Below are 19,570 nucleotides of genomic sequence, written 5' to 3'. Positions count from 1 at the left end.
ATTCGCACTGGACGACACCATGAAGGCATATTGTGGGGGAGCTCAAGGGGTAGCGGTCTTTCTATTAAAACATAATTATTAAAAAACATTTTTTTTTTTTTTAGAAACACGAGTCGGACTGTTTAACATAGTCCTAACCAAATAACACTCAAAGTGAACATAGTTATCACAGCATCGTACAATAGTAAAATAGCCTGTTGAACAGTGGTACATTCCCAATAGGCCATCTTTCGGTGAAACTTGGTCGATGCAGCTTCCTTTGCTAACAGAGAGTAGTAGATGTTTCGTCCTCCAGCTAGCAGCTACCACCATGGCGTCAACTGAGATAGCAAGGCAAGCGGTGAGTAACCTTATTTTACTCAGGATGCCATTGTCACTATGAACCCATACCTCTTGAAATGTTTTTGCAAGCCTAATTAATATCAAATATATATATAGTTTTAGTATTACGTATGAGAATGTAATTTTGCATAGGTTTAGGTTTAGGTTAGCTAGCACCCGCTGTTCCTGGTTACCGTTATATTCAACCCAAAATTAAACGGAACATCGCTAAACAAATCGACGTGATGGCGATTAGCTATTAGAAATATGATCGTTCATTTCTAAATCTTTTAGAGTAACCGATTTTAAATTAAGGCCTGCTCAGTCGAAGCTTTTTGTTAAATATCTTCATTCAGGTGTTTTCATTTTTGTAAGCTAACGCCTGCAGATTTCCTGTGCTGATATCGCTAGTTACACCTACCTTTCCAACGAAATGTTGCTTTGTTGAATGTAAATGTTTTAAATACTGTGTAGTAGACTCTGTATTAGCTCACGATAAACCGATAATAGAGCCATCGGTAGGCCATTCATTCTGAACGCCCCCATTTCAGCTCAGCTACGGTGCTCATTTCCGTTATGTTGTTTCATGCAAGTCCTGTTAACTTTAAGTCGGGCGTTGTCTTATGTTCATAGAAAATATGGACAAAACAGAGCCGGTTATAGGCATTTAGGCAGTGCAATTTTAAAAGCTTGTGTAAAGTGTGCATGGTTTTTGTTTTTTTTTTGGGGGGGGGGGGGAAGGAAGCCACTATACCCAGAAAGAGTGCTCAGAATAGCAAGGTTTTGCATTTTGATATCCCTTTTGTGGCCACACAAAATGAAAGTGACTGAAAACCCGCTGTGTGTAACTTGGCTGTGAGTGTCTTGAAACCAGGAATGATTTCAGGAATGTTGCACTTGCCTCTAAAGAGGAATTGCTGTTTGTCTAGTCACATTACCCCCAGTTTACCCCTCAGCTGTTTAAACCCAATTTCAACTATTCAAATAATCCACAAGTGTCCAGCACCATCAGCTTGACCAGTTATTTTAAACTGATCCGCAAACAGAATGTTTTCCTCTCAAAGCCACATTGAAAAGCAACACTGTGTTATGTTAAGCCACATAATGGCTGGTTGGCTGAGGTTTAGCTGGTTGAGAGCTCTTGCTTTGCCATATAATCTAAATTCTTTGCTTTCCTGCACATGAGGTGTAGACGTGGGCTGCAGAAATGAGATTTGCAGAGATGGAGATACTCACCAGCAGGCACTCGCCCACACACACATGTAACAACTGTGCTTTTACACTAAGGTGTTTTGTGTCACTGGTCCAGAGATAAACAAACAGTGTAAAAGTAGAGTGGAAGGGAAATGCAACCATCTAAATTTGTGAGTTTAAGGGTTCAAGTCAATGTGACATCACTTAAACTCATAAAGCTAGCTATATTAACTGGACTTTGCCATTTGAAAACAATCTGTTTTTAAATTATACATTTATTGCCAAAGCTTTTTGTTGTTTTTTTAATTTTCTTGGCATGAACAGCGAGACCTTTCCATATATGTACATTGTGGTTTGCAACTGTCTCGTCTGTGGGGAGAAAATTACTGCTCAGCAAACAGGAAGTGAGCAACTTTGCACCTGAAATCAGTCTCAAAAACTAACATGATCAAAGATGGGGGGAATGTGTGGTAATTCAAGTGTTATCTTATAATATAATGTTATTTCTCCACAGGACAACAATCCTAGAGATGTAGTGTTAGAGAGAAGTCTGTGCATGTTTACAGGAATACAGCATTAGTTCAATGCAGAAGTTGGTCAGTGATTGATGTATTTACCTGATGTTTTACGTTGATTTGCTTTTAGGGTGAAGGTGCTCGTGCTGTCCCTCTGGCAGGCCATGTCGGCTTTGATAGCATGCCTGACCAGTTGGTCAATAAGTCTGTCAACCACGGATTCTGCTTCAACATCCTCTGTGTTGGTGAGTATGTCATGCGTGAAAATGCTTTTACTCTCTCTTTCCTTGGGCTAAAAGACGACTTATTTGCTTCAATGAAAGTCAGGCTTTTTTAAAAAATGCAAAGCATATTGCTCAGTATTTGATCCACTCAGATTCATTTCGGCCAGTCAGCATTGGCTACCATGGTGAGTAAGATGCTCTGGGTTCAGATATGAAAATCAGAAATGTCTGCAGTTAGTTATTACATTTTCGTATGACAGTATTCATTAGTGTGACTGTTAAAAAACGTACAGAATACCAACCTTGTTTCCCTTTACATCCAATTTTTACATTGACAAAACAAGTCAGTGCAGCTTTATTAAGTGTTTGGCATTATTCACTCTCATACACTCAGTTGCCAGTTTATTAGATGCACCCAGTATCCACTAATTAAATCTAATACAACAGTCCTGCAATAAACCCGAGCTAAATGAAAGAAATGAAGTTCAGTTTGTGTTAAAGCTGTTTTAGAGTGGCGTTGATTCAACTTTATGGTCATTTTGAAGGCTACAGTTTGTGGTGCTGTTTCATTGTATTGTGTATACTGAGAGAGAAGATTTTCCCACTCCATGTGTATCAATGAGTGCTAGCTAAAACTTTACATGTTTTGTATTTGAGTAACATTGCTTTACTGCCTGCTGCACACAGTCAAACTATTTTTGTTATTTGGAATTAATGTTGATTCAGGGGCTCATGAAATCCCCAAGCAGCAATGGAAATAAGTAACCATTTGGTCAGTAATATTTTCTTCCTCTCCCCTTTGTTGCCTATTTTTAGTAAACAGAGAGGAGGACATGCCACACACATACTTTTAAGCTCTAAATTCTAGACTGTTATTTTGTAGATCAAATATCTGATCGTGATGCTCTAGTTTTTAATGTTCTACCACCAGTTAGCGAATGTTGACAATTTCAGACCTTGTATTCTATCTATTTAAGGGATATGTTCCTATTTAGAGGTCTAGTTGCATAACTACAATAAGTGTCAATATTTCAAAGATTTTGATGATAGGAAATGCCTGGTGGATATTTTTAGTGGCTTGGTTGTGACTTGCCTCCCTGCTCCAAACTATTTTTGTCGATACACTGAGTCCATTCATATTAGTGTAATAAGTGGAAAACGTCAACAACAACACGTATAATTCTTACTTTATATTAGTGCTGTTACGATCAACATTTAGAAACTCTCTTGACAAACATTAGTTCAATCCGATCAAGAATATGGAAGCAAAGATAATGCAGGACACTAACAATAGATTGTTTTGCAAACTGTAAATGCTACTGTGTGACTCACAAGTGCAGTGTTTCACAGTGGTACAGGCATTGCTTGAGGCAAAGACATGTGATCTTTGTTTTTTTTTATACTTTGGTTGTGGTCTAAAATTCCAAAGAGTGAATCAAAAATGTGGAGATGATCGGTTCCATTAGGCTAAAAGATGATTGACGTTTCTGCACAAGGTTAGTTATTTATGATTGATTGCAACTCTTTCCAGTTTGTCCCTCAGTTTCTTCAAATAAGATGCCAAATTGCCTTCAGCATGAGAGACTTCTCTGTAGTGACTTAAACTGAGCTCAGAAACGGGCTAAATGACCCTTGATGCATCAGTTACTCTGGATTCTGAGGGAAAGATTAAACATTTGGATCATACAGAGACATCCTATAAAAATGGGCTAACATGCTTAGACTGTAGGTCAGGCTGTGCTGAATAAAAATAGAATTTCTTACACGGGGAGCTCTGTATCTGAGTCATCTGACTGCCTCTAACAGTAAATGGATGTTAGAATAAATCAGCAAATAATAAGCAGCCACTTCTGCTGTTGTTGTGGCCGTAAGAATTAGAAAATCATATGTTTTGCTTGGACCATTTTCAAAAAGTCCATTTTAATCTACTTTATCACTTTATTAGAAACCTTTTTTAGGCTTTATTTTGTTAGTTCTATTAAATTTGCATTCAAATAAAGTAATTCAAGGATAATTTATTGTGATTCGGTAACACAGGGTTGCACAACGGAATATAGTTGTACTCCATTAATGATCGGAAGAAAATACAAAACAAAAACAGCGGTGCGTTCCTGTAGTGTATGTTTTGAATTGCAATAAAAGTGATGAGCTTGAGCATGCATTTATCAGAAGCTGACAAAGTGTCAATATTAATAAATCACTGCTGCTTTGGGAGTATACAGGGTGAAATGATAGACATTATTGACAATGCCTGACAAAGATCACTGTTAGAGTGTAACGTTGCACAATCAACACATCTTGGAGCTTTTATTACCGTGTGCAGGTATTTTGTCTGATTCTTGCCTTAGTTTAGATTTTTTTAATCCATTTTGGATGTGCTTATGATAGGCATTACAATGTAAGTGAAGGTGAAGTGGACAGTTTAGTGTGACTGAAACAATGGTCCAGGTAACACCGTGCATTTTCTCTTTGTTGTCTAGGTGAGACGGGTCTGGGGAAGTCCACCCTCATGGACACGTTGTTCAACACTAAGTTTGAGGGCGAGCCCACTCAGCACAATCAGCCAGGAGTCACGCTCAAGTCCAACACCTACGAGCTCCAGGAGAGTAACGTACGCCTCAAACTCACAGTCGTCAACACCGTGGGCTTCGGAGACCAGATAAACAAAGAAGACAGGTAAAGCAGTCTGGACAACTGTCACGTCTCTGAGGGAGGGAGAGGTCTGATCTCAGAAAACTGAATTCTTTCATACTGTTAAACTGACAGACTCTATCTTTGTGAGCAATAACAGAAATCCACACTGGATTGTGCACACAACATTCCTCACACACAATGACTCTGTGAGAGCTCTGAGACTTTTCGGAGCTCAGGTTTCATTCAGTCCTGATTCTGAATGAAACCGTACCCGTAGGATGTCGAGTCAGGTCTCCATCTCAGGCATGTTTTCTCAGCAGATTCATAGCACCAACTTTTACAAACAGAAATCAGATGTAGATGCTTTTATTTCCCCCCCGGTGTTAAAACACCGTCTGGAAGTATTTCATCAAACTTATAATGCTGTTACCAAGCTTGCCATCCACAATGTAATCGATAACTCTGCTGGTGAGGTCAGTTTAGGGCGAGATGTCATGTGAGCTCCAGCTCTGTAAGCGCTCTATAATGGGAAGGCTGCGTCTGTTTCCAGGTTTCACACTTTGTTTGCTATCAAATTGCCGATCATAGAGGAAGTAACATAGACTCGCTGCATTTTACACACGCACATTCTCGTCGTCATGTGAACTGCCACGGGCAGAATATCCTCTGGTTTGTACACAAGCTGTGTGTTTCTGTTTATATGTCAGTTTGTGTGTGTCCTGGGAAGGTTGAAGCATCCTTAATGCATGAAGCTGAAGAAGCTTTTCTTCCATTTTCTATACGACGCATCTTTTTCTTTTTTCACTTAATGGTGAAATAATTATTGTGTTAGTCTAATTGATTGAAAATAGATAGCAACTTTGGTTTTCATTCATGGTACTTGCCCCATGTGACCTTGAATTCTTGAAGAAAACTTTGTTGTTCCTGCAAGCCCCCACAGTGAGCAAAGAATAATAATAAATAAAAAAGATTGATGAATTATATATATCATAGGGCTGCGTGTAACAACAGCAACTCGTGCAGTATAGTCTCATTTATCAGTCGTAGGCTCACTACTTCCTAATTCGTGCATTTTCACTAATACCTTATTGTTTAAAACACTTCCACATAAACAGTACTCACACGGACGAGCAGTGTGCCTGTGCACGCGTGAGAAGGTTCATGCAGAAGTATTTTGAAATAGTAAGGTATTATTGAAAATGCATGTGCTTGGGAAGTACTTGGATTATACTGCACGAGTTGTGTGACACTTTGCATTGACTTTTTCAGGGATTTAGTTTTAAGTGATGCTCTTCCTGGTGACCGATGACCAACTGAACACAAAAACCTCTTAAACAGTTTGGTCACATAATATTCCCCAACTTTGGGAGTTGATGAGCGTCTCCTAAATGCTCCATTAAACAATTAAAAGGCACACAATGGATTTCGGGGGTAAGGGCCCCTCAAAAAACTCTTCTTCGTCATTGTCCTCCAAATTTGGCCATATTGGAAGGAGCCTTTGAAAGGGGTCCATGTGTCTCTTTCCAATCAGTGTTCACCTTGTTATATACTGTAAGTGTGGAACAAAATGTATTGTTTAGTAAGAGGACATGTGATTTAATAAAAGCCATGCTCAATTTACTTTCCTGTTTCTCCCTTTTCTGACAGCTACAAGTCTATCGTGGAGTTCATTGATGCCCAGTTTGAAGCATATCTACAAGAGGAACTGAAAATCAAGCGCACGCTACACAGCTACCACGACACACGCATCCACGCGTGTCTTTATTTTATAGCACCCACAGGACACTCGCTCAAATCCCTGGACTTGGTGACCATGAAGAAACTTGATAGCAAGGTGAGCCGCACTTCACTTCCTAAAACTATTATCATCATCAGCAAGAAGCTGTCTCAAAGCTCCCAGTAGAACTTGTTTGTGTTGTTTGTTTTTAAAGCTGGGGGATAACTTATTCAGAAACCCACTTTGAATCCTGGATGTTTTCCAAATCAATTACATGTTAGGGTTTATTATTGGATCGTTTAATATAAAAGCATCATACAGATTATTTGCAGTTGTGCACATGTAATAGCCATTGTGTCTATATTGTGAATATTCAGCGTTAAGTGAGAAGGATGTTGCACTGCAGCAGAATAATGTGAAAGAATAACTATTATGCTTATAAACATGGACAAACTCACTGTAGCCAGTCACAGATGTACTGTAGGTCAATCCTCTGGCATTGTATTGTTGTTTGCAGCATTTTATTTATCTACTCTAGTCATGGGTCATAAACCTTTTCTAGGCCATCTGCCTACATGCAAATTGGCTGTGGTCTAGTTACTGCGTCGGTGTAGGTCAGCTGTGAAATGCAGTCGGCTCAGTGACTGCAGCCTCGTTTTTTTTTTGCGAGGGCCTTTCCACAGTAGCTTATTTGCATGGACCTCCTGGCTTTTGTACAAAGAGGCGGCTCAGTCTTTGCCAGAGCAGCTGATCTCTCTGGCAAGTGCTCACAGCAGCGTGATCCAGAGCAGAGCCTCCTCTGTTTACACATTCACCTGGGGGGGGGACACACACACACGTACAAACAATACCCTGCTCAAGTGCCCACGGGCAAGATGCTGAATCCTCACCAGACCCTGGGGTGCAGTAAAGTGTTCCTTGTTCCCATGACCCTGAGCTTCCCTTGTTGTTAGTCAAAGGGGCCCTCAACTGGAGAGCAAACTATTTGGGATTGTGTAGGCGACAGGGCTCGTAGAAAATAGTTGTGTGGGAGGGAATGTCTCTTTTCATCAACCAGTCGTACGTGCATGTATAAGAATGTTTTTACCCTGTTTGGATAACATGGAAAGCTTAAATGCTGTTGAAATCATTTGAGTCTGGCTTTTGTAACACCATGTTTGGAGAGTGTTTAAGTGATATGGAGCAGGAGATGGAAGCCTGCTGCTCGCTTTGTTTTCCTTCTATTTTTATCTCTGTGCTTAAGAATGTGTAATTGTCTGCGATACACAATGGCCTGGAGCTAGAGAGCGGTACAGTGATGTGTGGAAATGGGGAAGAGAGCATAGGTTATTCACTCTCCTTTCATGAAGTTGCACTTTAAATCTATACTACAATCCTGGGCAGCCAGTGATTTGGAAGGGGCACAAAATACATTATTATCTTTAGTGTTACCAGAGCTGAATGCTGTTCAGTTGGACCTACTACTTCTATAAAAACAGAATGATTGGATTTGCAATGTGTTTTAGCTTTTGGTCCTTTCTTTAAAAAACTCTTTTCTAACTTTGGACTTTATAAATGGTGGTGAGAAGAGGTGACAGAGAGACGTCTAGTATTTAACTGCATATTTAAAGCATTGTCTGCACCTTGTCATTGTGTCAGCCTACATTTCATATAACATCATGTTTAAGTTTAACAATACATTTAGTGATTAAATATAAAAAGGGGGAAGGACTTGATAAGTATTCAATTCTTCCTACTCACTTTGGGACTTGACATTCTTAATGATGTTGTTTATTGAGAGTTTGCTGGGTATTCTTGTGTTGTTGTCTTATTTGTGTGTGTGTGTGTGTGTGTGTGTATATATATATATATTTACATTTTGAAAAAAAAATGTACTCTTCTCCACTGCAGGTCAATATTATCCCAATCGTTGCCAAGTCGGACGCCATCTCCAAGAGCGAGCTGGCCAAGTTTAAAATCAAAATCACCAGTGAGCTGGTCAGCAACGGAGTGCAGATCTACCAGTTCCCCACTGATGACGAGTCTGTGGCAGAGATCAACTCCACCATGAACGTAAGGCTCAAAAGCTAGCACATCACATGCGTTTACACTGAATATGTTACTTATTTCGTATTAGAAATGATGTGTAAGGTAGTGTTGGCCAGACTGAATCCTCCTTTTTAAAGCTTTCTTCATTAGGATCCCCATTAGTACTAGCATAAGCATTGGATATTCTTCCTGGGGGGGGGACACACGTACAGTCAAACACACTTCTACAATAATACAGCCACTTAAACACAACAAACAAAACGGCTCATCTTATTGAATTAACAATCAAATATGGAAGAGAAACTAAATTGTCATCATTTAATAAACATTAATCCAAACACACAATTATAAATCAATCACGATTCCTCAAGAATTCATAGAAAATGTGTTTCTTTCTTCTTCTTTTAAATAGTATTTTCTTTTTATAAACTAAACCTTAAATTATATTTTTCCTGAAATGTTTGGAGATGCTGTTTTCACAACATATGAATCGATCTTTATTATTCTGTTGAACAATATGCAACAACAATGAATTCCACCTGACCATGGCTCTCTACACAGACTGTTCTCTATCCTGCTTCTTTTTGCTTGTTTGTAAGTTTTAACATAATTTCCTTTTTATGCGTTACCGGAAAAAACAACATGTGATGTAGAATCAGAACAGGCATAGTCTGTGTCTGCTCAAGTTGTCAGGAAGCCGCCTCATGCAGGGAGGAGTTTGTTCAGAGCAGCACAATCAGCCGTCTCACTCTGCAGGAAGCCTGCAGTGTGGGAAAGGGCCTGTGTTCACTGACAGATGAGCCCAGGCTCACTTAGCTGTTCATAAGGTCTGATCTGTGGAAATGCCTTAAGTCTACCTAACTGATTGTGTTAGCCTGCTGCCTCACGGCTCTTGTTGCACAGTCCGACCACGATTCTGTTCTCATAAAACAGTCATACATCCTCCTGTCAGAACTGTTTCTTGCCATCTGTAAAAATAGGCAATAATGCTGCTTAGGAATGGATCCTTAGCATGTATAAATGAGATAGTTGGAGTAATACTCTCTGACTTTTGAGTAATGAAATGTTAGCAGAGCTGCAGCATGTATATGTGCAATTGTTTTTGCAGTTTGTGGTTTGTTGGGGGAATCTGCACAGCTCTCGGGTGCGTTTCGCCGTGTACCAACGTTGCTTTTCGGTCTGCTCCACAGAGCCATTTGCCATTTGCCGTGGTGGGGAGCACGGAAGAAGTGAAGATTGGGAACAAGATGGTGAAGGCCCGGCAGTACCCCTGGGGGACGGTGCAGGGTAAGTTGAGGTCAAATCCTGCACAGGAAGTGAGAGCGTCAGAGCTGCTTCAGCTACTGCTGCAAACTAGTTGATAACCTGTTATATAACCTCATTTAGGAGCTCTTAGCGCCTACATATTCAGACATTTTTAGGTCACTGACGATGTTAAAATTGATTTGTTGTTGACTTACTAGATCAGTCCATAACAGAGGGGGTGTAATGAATTGCAAATAGATGGATAGTAGATCTGAAATGTTACACTGATCTGATCTTAATCGAGTTGATATTTTTCCAGCCTCATACTGTACAGCTTAAACTGTATGGTGTTATTATCATCAAGCGTTTGTTTGGGTGGTTTGCCAGGGCTAGGCCTATTTAGCACACAGCTTGAATGCAGTAAAATCCATAAGGATGTGGACAGTGATGGGAAATCTGTAGAAATTGTAGCCCTTTTGTATGCATAACCTCCCTGAGGGTAAATAGTGCTATAATGTCTCCATTGTTTACCCAACATGGATATGAACACCTTCAAACTAAAGTGGAAGGTCAGCACTTTAACATCACAGTCATTGATTCATTTGAAAAGCAGCAAAAACAAAAACTAAGAAAAACATATTCTAATGCTTACAAACTGCACTGTTTAATATTTCTGTCCAGAGGCTTTATATGTCATTGGATCGGTTTACCACAGACTGACGTGCGTGCGTTGTGAACTCACATGATGTCACATGGTCTGTGGGAGTGCGGCGCTCAGTCCAGTAACAAAATCAATAGATACGCCACAGGACATGAACACTATTCTGGTTGGACTGGGTCTGTGAAATACTCTCCCAAGTTATAGTACATTAGATTATTTGCTGTAAGTAAATAGAAATGTCAAGTAATGATAGTGATATTTCAATTATCGATTTATCTAACGTCTATCCCAGTCCAAAGTGATGTCTTGCAGCTCTAGTGTTGTCAGTTTCTGCCACTCTACGCTGTTGCAAATTGCATATTCCATAATGAATAGGCTGCCATCTGATGTGTCGAGTAAAACACTGATTTGCGCTCACCATGTGTGTCTCCCACAGTGGAAAATGAGAATCACTGTGACTTCGTCAAGCTGCGAGAAATGCTGATCAGAGTGAACATGGAGGACCTGCGAGAGCAGACTCACACCCGTCATTATGAGCTCTATCGCCGCTGCAAACTTGAAGAGATGGGCTTCAAGGACACAGACCCTGACAGCAAGCCCTTTAGGTAGTACTGGAGAGCAGACTGCTCTCATACAGCTGGTCTTGGGATTTGCTTCTATCTTCTTACTCTTATCTTCTTGTTTCTACTCTGCTCTTCATTATATTTTGCATTTTTCTGCATCCATTTATCATCGAAACCTTGTATTCTTCTGCTTGATTGCAGCAGTTTGTGTCTGCATCTGGTTTGTTGTGTAGTACATAGTTCAGTGTAATGTTTCTGTTATTAATGTGTTATTCCCTTTCTCCTGTGCCAGCCTTCAGGAGACGTATGAAGCTAAGAGGAATGAGTTCATGGGTGAGCTCCAAAAGAAAGAAGAAGAAATGAGGCAAATGTTTGTCCAAAGAGTGAAAGAGAAGGAGGCAGAGCTCAAAGAAGCAGAGAAAGAGGTACTGTCCTTGAAATGTCACGTTCATCACTTGTTTAAGGAAGTTTCTGTTCTCGTCTTAATTAACACAAAGCGTTTTGTCTCCACCACACAGCTGCACGAGAAGTTTGACCGTCTGAAGAAGCTCCACCAGGACGAGAAAAAGAAACTGGAGGACAAGAAGAAGTCCCTGGACGACGAGCTCAACATGTTCAAACAGAAAAAGACTGCTGCAGAGCTCTTGTACAATCAAGCCCAGCAGGCAGGGGGCTCCACCACACTCAAGAGGGACAAAGAGAGGAAAAAGTAAGTATTGTTCTCTTCCTCCTTTGCCTTCCTTCCGTCTGTACTTACATCTTAGGTGCAGGAGACCACCTGCCGTTGTGTAAGGATTGGAAAAGTCCGGACACAATGGAGCTGGGAGGAACAAGGCCACAAGTTATTACATTGACAATTCAGGATGTTGATCATTTGTCAAATCAGTACATGAATATTATTGGCACTATGTGATACGTTGTTTGTGGTAAAGCCTTTCGGGGTCTTTTATGTGCAATCGACTAAAACATGTAGCTGCATCCTGACAAAAAATGCAAACTCCTTGAGCATTCATTCCACTTTGTGCAGACAGAACTTCATTTCCCTCCGCCCATCTAATATCACCAAGCGCTTTGTGGTTTCTCTGTCACCACTCGTTAATAATCCACCTGATATTTGTATCATTTAATGCGTCGTTAAAGGCTCCGGTGAAGCCTAAGACTTCTCTCACACTCTCACTCTGCTCTTTATTTCAGAGAGGCAGATGCATGCTCCAGTTTTACCCTCCATATAATAACGGAGAATATGTGCAGCACTAAACTCCATGCTAAGAGAGCTGACCAGAAGTCATAATTTATCACCAATGTGGAAGATTAAGAGGAGCAGAGAGGGGGCGAGGCTGGAGAAAATGACTCTCTGTCCTCCTCTAAATAGTTGAAAAATTGCCAACTGACAGAAATCATCATGATGAAATTAAACCCTCTGAACAGATCTGTGTAAATAACTTTATTGAAGCTCTGGCAACAATTACTGGACAGTTCCATTAACTTGAAAGGGAAGGAAGCTGATGAATTAATTAAATGTTTTTAAAGATCACAGATCACATAGTTGTTTCAGTGGAAACTATTTGACAATGTTCCTCGCAGTGGCCACTCCTCTGGTTTTAATTAATCTAGATAATGAACTCATTTTTCAATTATTTACATGGATTATGTTCCAAATAATTCTTTCCGACAGTTAATATCAACAGAATCATTAAATCATGAGCCTATGACACTGTTTTCCACAACATGCTTCATGCTTAGAGGCAGTGTTAGAAGCCAGGAGTGTTCACGTGTGGTCGTAGTTTGCTGTTGACATTGTCGGCCCCTTCATGTTGGTAATCAACTCCTGGTTTTGTGTTGAAGCTGATGTGACGCCGTGCCTGTTAAAAAAGGAAGAAGACACTTGCACTGAGAAGGTTCTTGTTGCTTTATTTTTCTCCCCTGTTGTTAATTTATTTTCTTCACAGCCACTTCTTCTCTTTATGAGCTCTGGCTGGAAGGTTTCTCTTCCTAAAGGGGCCGCTGTGCAACTTTTAGCTTTGTCTGTGGAACACTGATTAAAACTGTTTTTCACTTCAAGCGTTCGCACGGATAATAGTTATGTTTATCTGTCAGTGTTTTCTTCAGTTCCCAGACGACGGTTATTGATTTACTGCTTGTTGTGAATCTGTCCTGTGAATGCATGTGTCACATATGTTGCATCCAAATGTTTTCCAGTTAACTCCTCCCACACTTGCTGCATGCTGCATGGGGCATCTTTTCTGGTAAGACACCACCAACGATCTAAAAATAAAACCATGGAAAATATAAATGCGGTGTAAAAATGTTCACTGTGAAATACAGTTTAGCAAGAAATCATTACCCAAATTAGAATTTAGGAAGAAATTAACCTTTTTGAAAGCTGTTAAAACAATAATCTAAATAACATGCATTTCATTTGCTCTTTTAAGTTATTTAAATGTGATACAATGTGATAAATAGGTACAGTAATTCAGATATTTGAGAGTTGCAAGGCTACAGTAAATCATTGGTACATCTGTTTTGATCATATCCTTGAGCTGACAGCGTTTACCGTCCTTGTGCCAGCTTCTAAATCAACCAGTTTATTAGCTCCCCACACACCCATTTGATATGGTGGCCCATCTGCCTTCCAAAATCCATAACAGTGTCTTTTTTGTGGCTCTCCAATGTCCTTCCCCACCCCGGCGCTGCAATTGCACAAAGAGCCATTCAAGGCAGAAGTGATGTCACACCAGAGCAGCAAACGGCCTCAGGGCCCATCGCTGTTTGTAGAGATGACATGTTTTGTTGATCTCACAGCCATATGACGACCCTCCCTCTTTGAGTGGATACATAAGCCAAATCCACAAAGGGAAGATGTTGTTGAGACTCAACTGCCGGGGAGGGTAGAAGTGAACGAAGACATCTGTCTTGCAATCTGTAAACTCCTCAAACAGGACTGTTAAAATAGATGAAAACAAGCTGCTGTTTGATGAGAAACACAATCAGACACATTGTTTAAAGCGTGGGTGGAAGAAAACTTCCACAAAAAAAAGAAAATGATCCTAAGAAATAGACAACTGTACTTGCACCCTAACCTCTGTACACTCGAACCTTTTGAGTTGCCTTGAAAGCACGATCTCCTCTAATCTGGTCACCAAAGTTGATGTGATGTCCCCCATGTGAAACAGTGTTGATGTTCTAACTCAAAAGAAAGCAATAACAGTCCTTCTCTCTCGTTTCCAGCTTAGGATTCCTGTAGAAAAAGTGCTCCCTTGTGGCCATCCTGCTGTGAATGAGTTTCCACCCCATCATCCTTTTTTACAGTACCCCATCCCTCCCCACTCCCACCCTCACCCCCATAATTCAACCCCCCCCCCCACCCACTCTCTGGAAGAAGCTGGGCATTACTATCAGTTTGACATCACTTTGGTTATTTTTGCTGAATGATGCTTGTATGTTATACGGTTTGTACAAGCAATTATTCGGCTTGTCTTTTTATACAAATTTACTAAATAATGCATTCCATGTTTGTTTTGTATTAAAAGATTAATTGCATGATGGAGTGAGCTTTAAAAAACTATATATATATTAACATACATGTTGTGATGGGCAGAAATGTGTTGCGGGTAAAGTGAAACATGCATCAGACAGCAGGGGCCTGAGTATGAACAGAGTGTGTGTGTGGTCAAAGATCTGCAGGAGATTACAGAGAATACATCATTAACACAGTGGAGGATTAATTAAATGAATGTTGAAACATCTTCAGATTAGAAAACTATCAGATTAGTGATTCTCATTTAACAGCCGTCTCTGAAATAACTCTTTATGTTGACATTGTGAACAACATACTTGTTAGTATTTAGTCTTTGGCTTGGGGTCGGGCTCAGGGTAGAAAATAAAGTACTTTTTCACGGGACTATTTTGGGGGTTTTTGTCCTCGATGTTTGAAATTAGGGATTTACATGCACAACAGCACTTCTTTTTTGGTTTATCGGGCAAACACCTGACATTTGGTGGAGATTTAGCCCCCAATTATTTCCGTTTCAAGTTATAATCCTTAAGATTTGAGCCCCGCTTGATTGTCGGACACCTGTGGTTTCCCTGGTAGCTTATTAATGCAGCTGTGATACAGCTGTAGGAGAGTGAACAGTGATATCATTGAGATATAATTACAGTAAACGCTGTAACACAGTAACATGTGTGCATCTTTTCCTGTTAGTCCCTTCTGTGAATATCACTGCCACTAACGAGGTAGACAATAATTACAGATAGTAAATGCATTGAGGGAATATTGCAGAAGAAAATGCAAGACCATACATACTTTCATTAAAATCACAAGGAATAAAACTTTAAAGGGTCTTCTAATAATTACCTCAGCCATATAGACTTTAGACTTACAGTAAGAATTGAATTTCACACCTAATTTGTTTTGGTATTAAGTCGCTTTGTTGATGCTGTTTCACTTTATCCAGATGCATGAGTAGTTGTGAGCCTAATCTCTTTGCCACTTCTCCCATACCTCATTCATTGTCGTGTGTTATGTGCATACAAGTGTTAGCGTTCACATTTGCTCTTTTTTTTTTTTTATATACACAAATGTGGTGTTTTTTAAAGAATATATATATATATATATATATATATATATATATATATATATATATATATATATATATATATATATATATATATATATATATATATTCTTTAAAAAACACCACATTTGTGTATATAAAAAAAAAAAAGAGCAAATGTGAACGCTAACACTTGTAGTGTTATGTGCATACAAGTGTTAGCGTTCACATTTGCTCTTTTTTTTTTTTTATATACACAAATGTGGTGTTTTTTAAAGAATATATATATATATATATATATATATATATATATATATATATATATATATATATATATATATATATATATATATATATATATATATATATATATATATATATATATATATATATATATATATATTAATGTTGTCGGTGCAATTGTAACTTTCTTTTTTATTTTACTTACTATTGAAGGCACATTTGAGAGTCAATCATCATGATGTCCACATTGTCCCACAGGGACCAGTGTTTTTTTGTATCAGTGTTACACATAAAATAAATATTATCTCAAAAGAAATAAAGGCCAATTTTTCACCAAATATGACAACTGTGGCCATAATCATTGTGTATGACAAATATTGCTGTAAATCAGGAGATTAGATGAACACCAAATGGGGAAAGTGGGTGTGCTTGATTTAGCATGAAGCATTTTCAGTTGATTGTCAACTGAACAATATTACAACATTTTAGAAGACAGTGAATTAATCTTATCTGACCAGTTATTCTTTTTTTTTTACCACTTCAAGGTTTTATGTATTGTCTTGTGAAAGGGAAATTGTCTTGGATTCAAGACATCGCTGCATAAAAAAACCCCCACTTTCCACATGATTCCAGGGTCAAAATACATCAAGAGAGCCGTTCCCTCCTCCTAATCCCCAGCTCACTGGTGTGTGTGGTTTCACTTTCCTTTGCAGTAATCCCTGGCTCTGCACTGAGTAGGTCCTCAGCCCTCAAGCTTTGCTAAGGGACCGGCCTCTGTGGGTACTGAGTACCTCAAATGTGACCAGAGGCTTTGTGGACCCCATCCTTCAGGGTTTCTTAATCATTACCTGCTCTGCTATCATATTGATTAATGTGTATCTGTGTTTCGCTGCAGCTCTAACCTCACCCTCAGCCATCTAATTCTTGCTTTTGTTGCCTTTGCTTATGTTTATATGTGCACTGTTTGATTTGTTGCTGTGACTAACACCTTTTCCACATGGGCACTTGTTTATTTATTGTCATATTTGGATAATTATTAACACTTTTTCCTCATTTTAAATGGACCACAGACGAGAAGACAATCCTAACTTAAATTAAGTCACCGTTTAAAAATCATCAGTGGGCACGATATAATCTCATGATTTTATGCTTGATGTTTTGTTTTGTCCCAACTATGATCCCAGGGATTTTTTACCACCTAATTTTGTATTGTGATAATCATACCTAAATCTATTTTCTACCTGATATTAGATGCACTTCTAAATCTCAAGCTTGACTCATGTTTTTGTACATTTTTCTGCTTTTCCACCGCTCTAACTACAGGCTTTCTCTCTCTTTGTCTCTTTAGCTTCTTTTAATCTGTCTTGACCACCTGAAGAGGGGATTGCAGATTCAACAAGAACTAAGCACCCTTTACCTCTTCCCGTTTTTCCTCGCTGTATCAACCCTTTTATATTCTCCCCATCGCATCTCCTTTTGTTGAATATGGCCTTATGTGTACTGGCATGGTATTTCTGACCACCAAGTGAATCTCTAAACCCACGCAGGTTGGGAACCGGGCACAGTTTAAATCTGCTTTTATGTCTTAATGTATATAAGGAGACTCTTGTAGTTAATAAAAGTCATCATTTTGGGTTCACACATTTGCAGGACTCGTAGGCTAAATCATTATTTGATCTTTACTTGAAACAAAATTGCAATGACCTGCACTATGCACTCATCTTTTCAATAGGATTATTGATACAAAGTGCACGTTAAAGGGATAGTTGGGATGTTTTGAAGTGGGGTTCAGGTACTTATCCCCATACTACAGTAGATAGCGGTCGGTACGGCCCCAGTTTAGGGAGTAGACGGGTACCAGCACCAGCCGAGTGATAATGAATTACCCAGATCATCCGGTGATATTCAGCAGCTTTAGGCCCATGAAGAAAGCACACTAGCGTTTTCCCTAAACCCCGCCTCCCAGACGCTCCGTCCCGGCCGGTCTCGGCTCAGTCACATGAATGGAGGAGGGAAAATAACTTGAGATTTGTCTATAGCGCATTTTACAACTTTCAGGACCTAATTAAATAAATGTCTATTCAAGTGTTTGTACTGGGAGGTCCCGACCGCCATGACTATGGATAAGTGCCTCATATAACCCCACTTCAAAAAATCCCCAAACTATCCATTTAAGATTAAACGCTACTGAAACATTGAGGCTTGCTGATTTTAAAAACTCATCGAGGACAGAAGCACTAAATGCACTATGTGTAATGTGTTATGAACATAATGAGTAGTCATGTTGTTGTTTTTCTTAAATATAGTTCAGTTCAAAAATGAAAATCTCCTGCTTCCAGGTTTTCTGAACATTTAAATTTAATTAAGAGTCATACTCATGCAAAATCCAAAGCAATATTTCTACTTCGCACTTCATTTGATGGTGCCCATGTTTACATGTCACTGTTGAATACCATGGAGGTCACATGTAATGGCCTTTTATTACACATTGTGCTTTAATATTCACCGGCCTATTCTATATTTTTTTGCATGCATCTTTTTATTTCATTACCGCTGTGATCTTTGACTTTTGACTTGCTTGTTTTTATCCCCTATTAATTCAGTTTTGCAGTCTATTTCAACTACATTGCTGTTTTCTTCAAATGGTGCATATTATTAATGTATATTTGCTCTGTCCTATGATTTCAGCTCCCTTTTTTGCCAAATATTAGTATAAGATGGACTCGAACTGAATCCCAGATGGGAGTATTAACAAGATACTCATGCATTTGTATAATTTATAAGGATATATTTTGTGTATTGAAGTGGAGACTTGTTGTTTATTACCTATGACCTTTGGACGTGACTCTCTGAGTGTAAAGTAACATTTTGGTGTCAGAAAATGCCATACATTTTTCTAGTATCAGTCATCACCTCTTGTAGTCAGAAACTCTCCCACACTACAAATAATTAAATATCTTACTTTAGTTTGATTCCATTGATGTACATTTTCAATAAAAAAATATGATCCAGACATATTAAGCTTTTGTCTTTTATTTACAGTGATGGACGCTCACAGTCGTGTCATGTTGCACTCAGTTTTAGTGAAACTGCAGTGATTAACATACAATAGCTCGACTGATGGATAACATTTAGCATACTTCTGCTGTAAGATGTGTGTTGTACAGTTCAGTTCTTGTTTATAATAAGTTATTTATTATAGATACAAAAGACATAAGTGATATCAATCAATCACACTAAAATAAAAATAAAAAACAGGGAACATTATTCCTTCGTACAAATACATTAATGGTCACAAATGTACTTTCTTGATAGCAGGGAGGGTAAAATAGTTTCATGAATTGCTTGGTTTAATTTAAAATATAATAAATTAGGGTTATTACATTTGGATTTATTAAGTTAATAATATAATATTGTTTGATTGTATTGTCTCTACAGTTATTGAAACCAAACATCTGGACATGAAATGGAATCAGAGTCGATAATATCAGTAATAAAATAATAATAATAAATATTTTGTATCAATATGCTGTATTGGAGGGGGGGTGACCCCAATATATAGTATGGCCTAATTACGGCCTTGGAATAAAGCTCTAATTCTTATTATTCTGATGCTCTGCTGAAAAGCACAATGTACTCACATTTTTCCAATGAAGGTCTATTAACGAC

The 19,570-nt window shown here is 38.8% G+C and overlaps 1 protein-coding gene across 5 annotated transcripts; it reads left to right on the top strand.

The window, feature by feature from the left end:
• Window positions 1-192: 192 nt before the first annotated feature.
• Window positions 193-18,916, top strand: septin6 (septin 6). 5 transcript variants are annotated; one of them, XM_029441162.1, is made up of 11 exons: window positions 193-340; window positions 2,161-2,275; window positions 4,735-4,930; window positions 6,536-6,722; window positions 8,496-8,657; window positions 9,824-9,920; window positions 10,976-11,144; window positions 11,395-11,527; window positions 11,621-11,811; window positions 13,302-13,348; window positions 14,331-15,691. In XM_029441162.1, exons 1-10 carry the CDS (start codon window positions 248-250, stop codon window positions 13,303-13,305), a joined length of 1,347 nt encoding a protein of 448 aa, XP_029297022.1. In that variant the 5' UTR covers window positions 193-247; the 3' UTR covers window positions 13,306-13,348; window positions 14,331-15,691. The 5 variants fall into 5 exon arrangements, with proteins under 5 accessions (XP_029297022.1, XP_029297023.1, XP_029297021.1 ...); XM_029441163.1 differs by lacking the exon at window positions 13,302-13,348 and adding an exon at window positions 12,948-13,000; XM_029441161.1 differs by lacking the exons at window positions 13,302-13,348; window positions 14,331-15,691 and adding an exon at window positions 17,250-18,916.
• Window positions 18,917-19,570: the final 654 nt, after the last annotated feature.

This window comes from Cottoperca gobio, chromosome 10, assembly GCF_900634415.1.
Source record: "Cottoperca gobio chromosome 10, fCotGob3.1, whole genome shotgun sequence".
In the NCBI taxonomy this organism is placed as follows: domain Eukaryota; kingdom Metazoa; phylum Chordata; class Actinopteri; order Perciformes; family Bovichtidae; genus Cottoperca; species Cottoperca gobio.
This window is presented reverse-complemented; position numbering and strand designations above follow the sequence as displayed.

Coding starts and splice junctions, on each gene's coding strand:
- septin6 (XM_029441159.1), top strand. CDS start 248: ATGCAGCTTCCTTTGCTAACAGAGAGTAGTAGATGTTTCGTCCTCCAG. Junction 2,276..4,734: donor CTTCAACATCCTCTGTGTTG/GTGAGTATGTCA, acceptor TTTGTTGTCTAG/GTGAGACGGGTCTGGGGAAG. Junction 9,921..10,975: donor CCCCTGGGGGACGGTGCAGG/GTAAGTTGAGGT, acceptor TGTCTCCCACAG/TGGAAAATGAGAATCACTGT.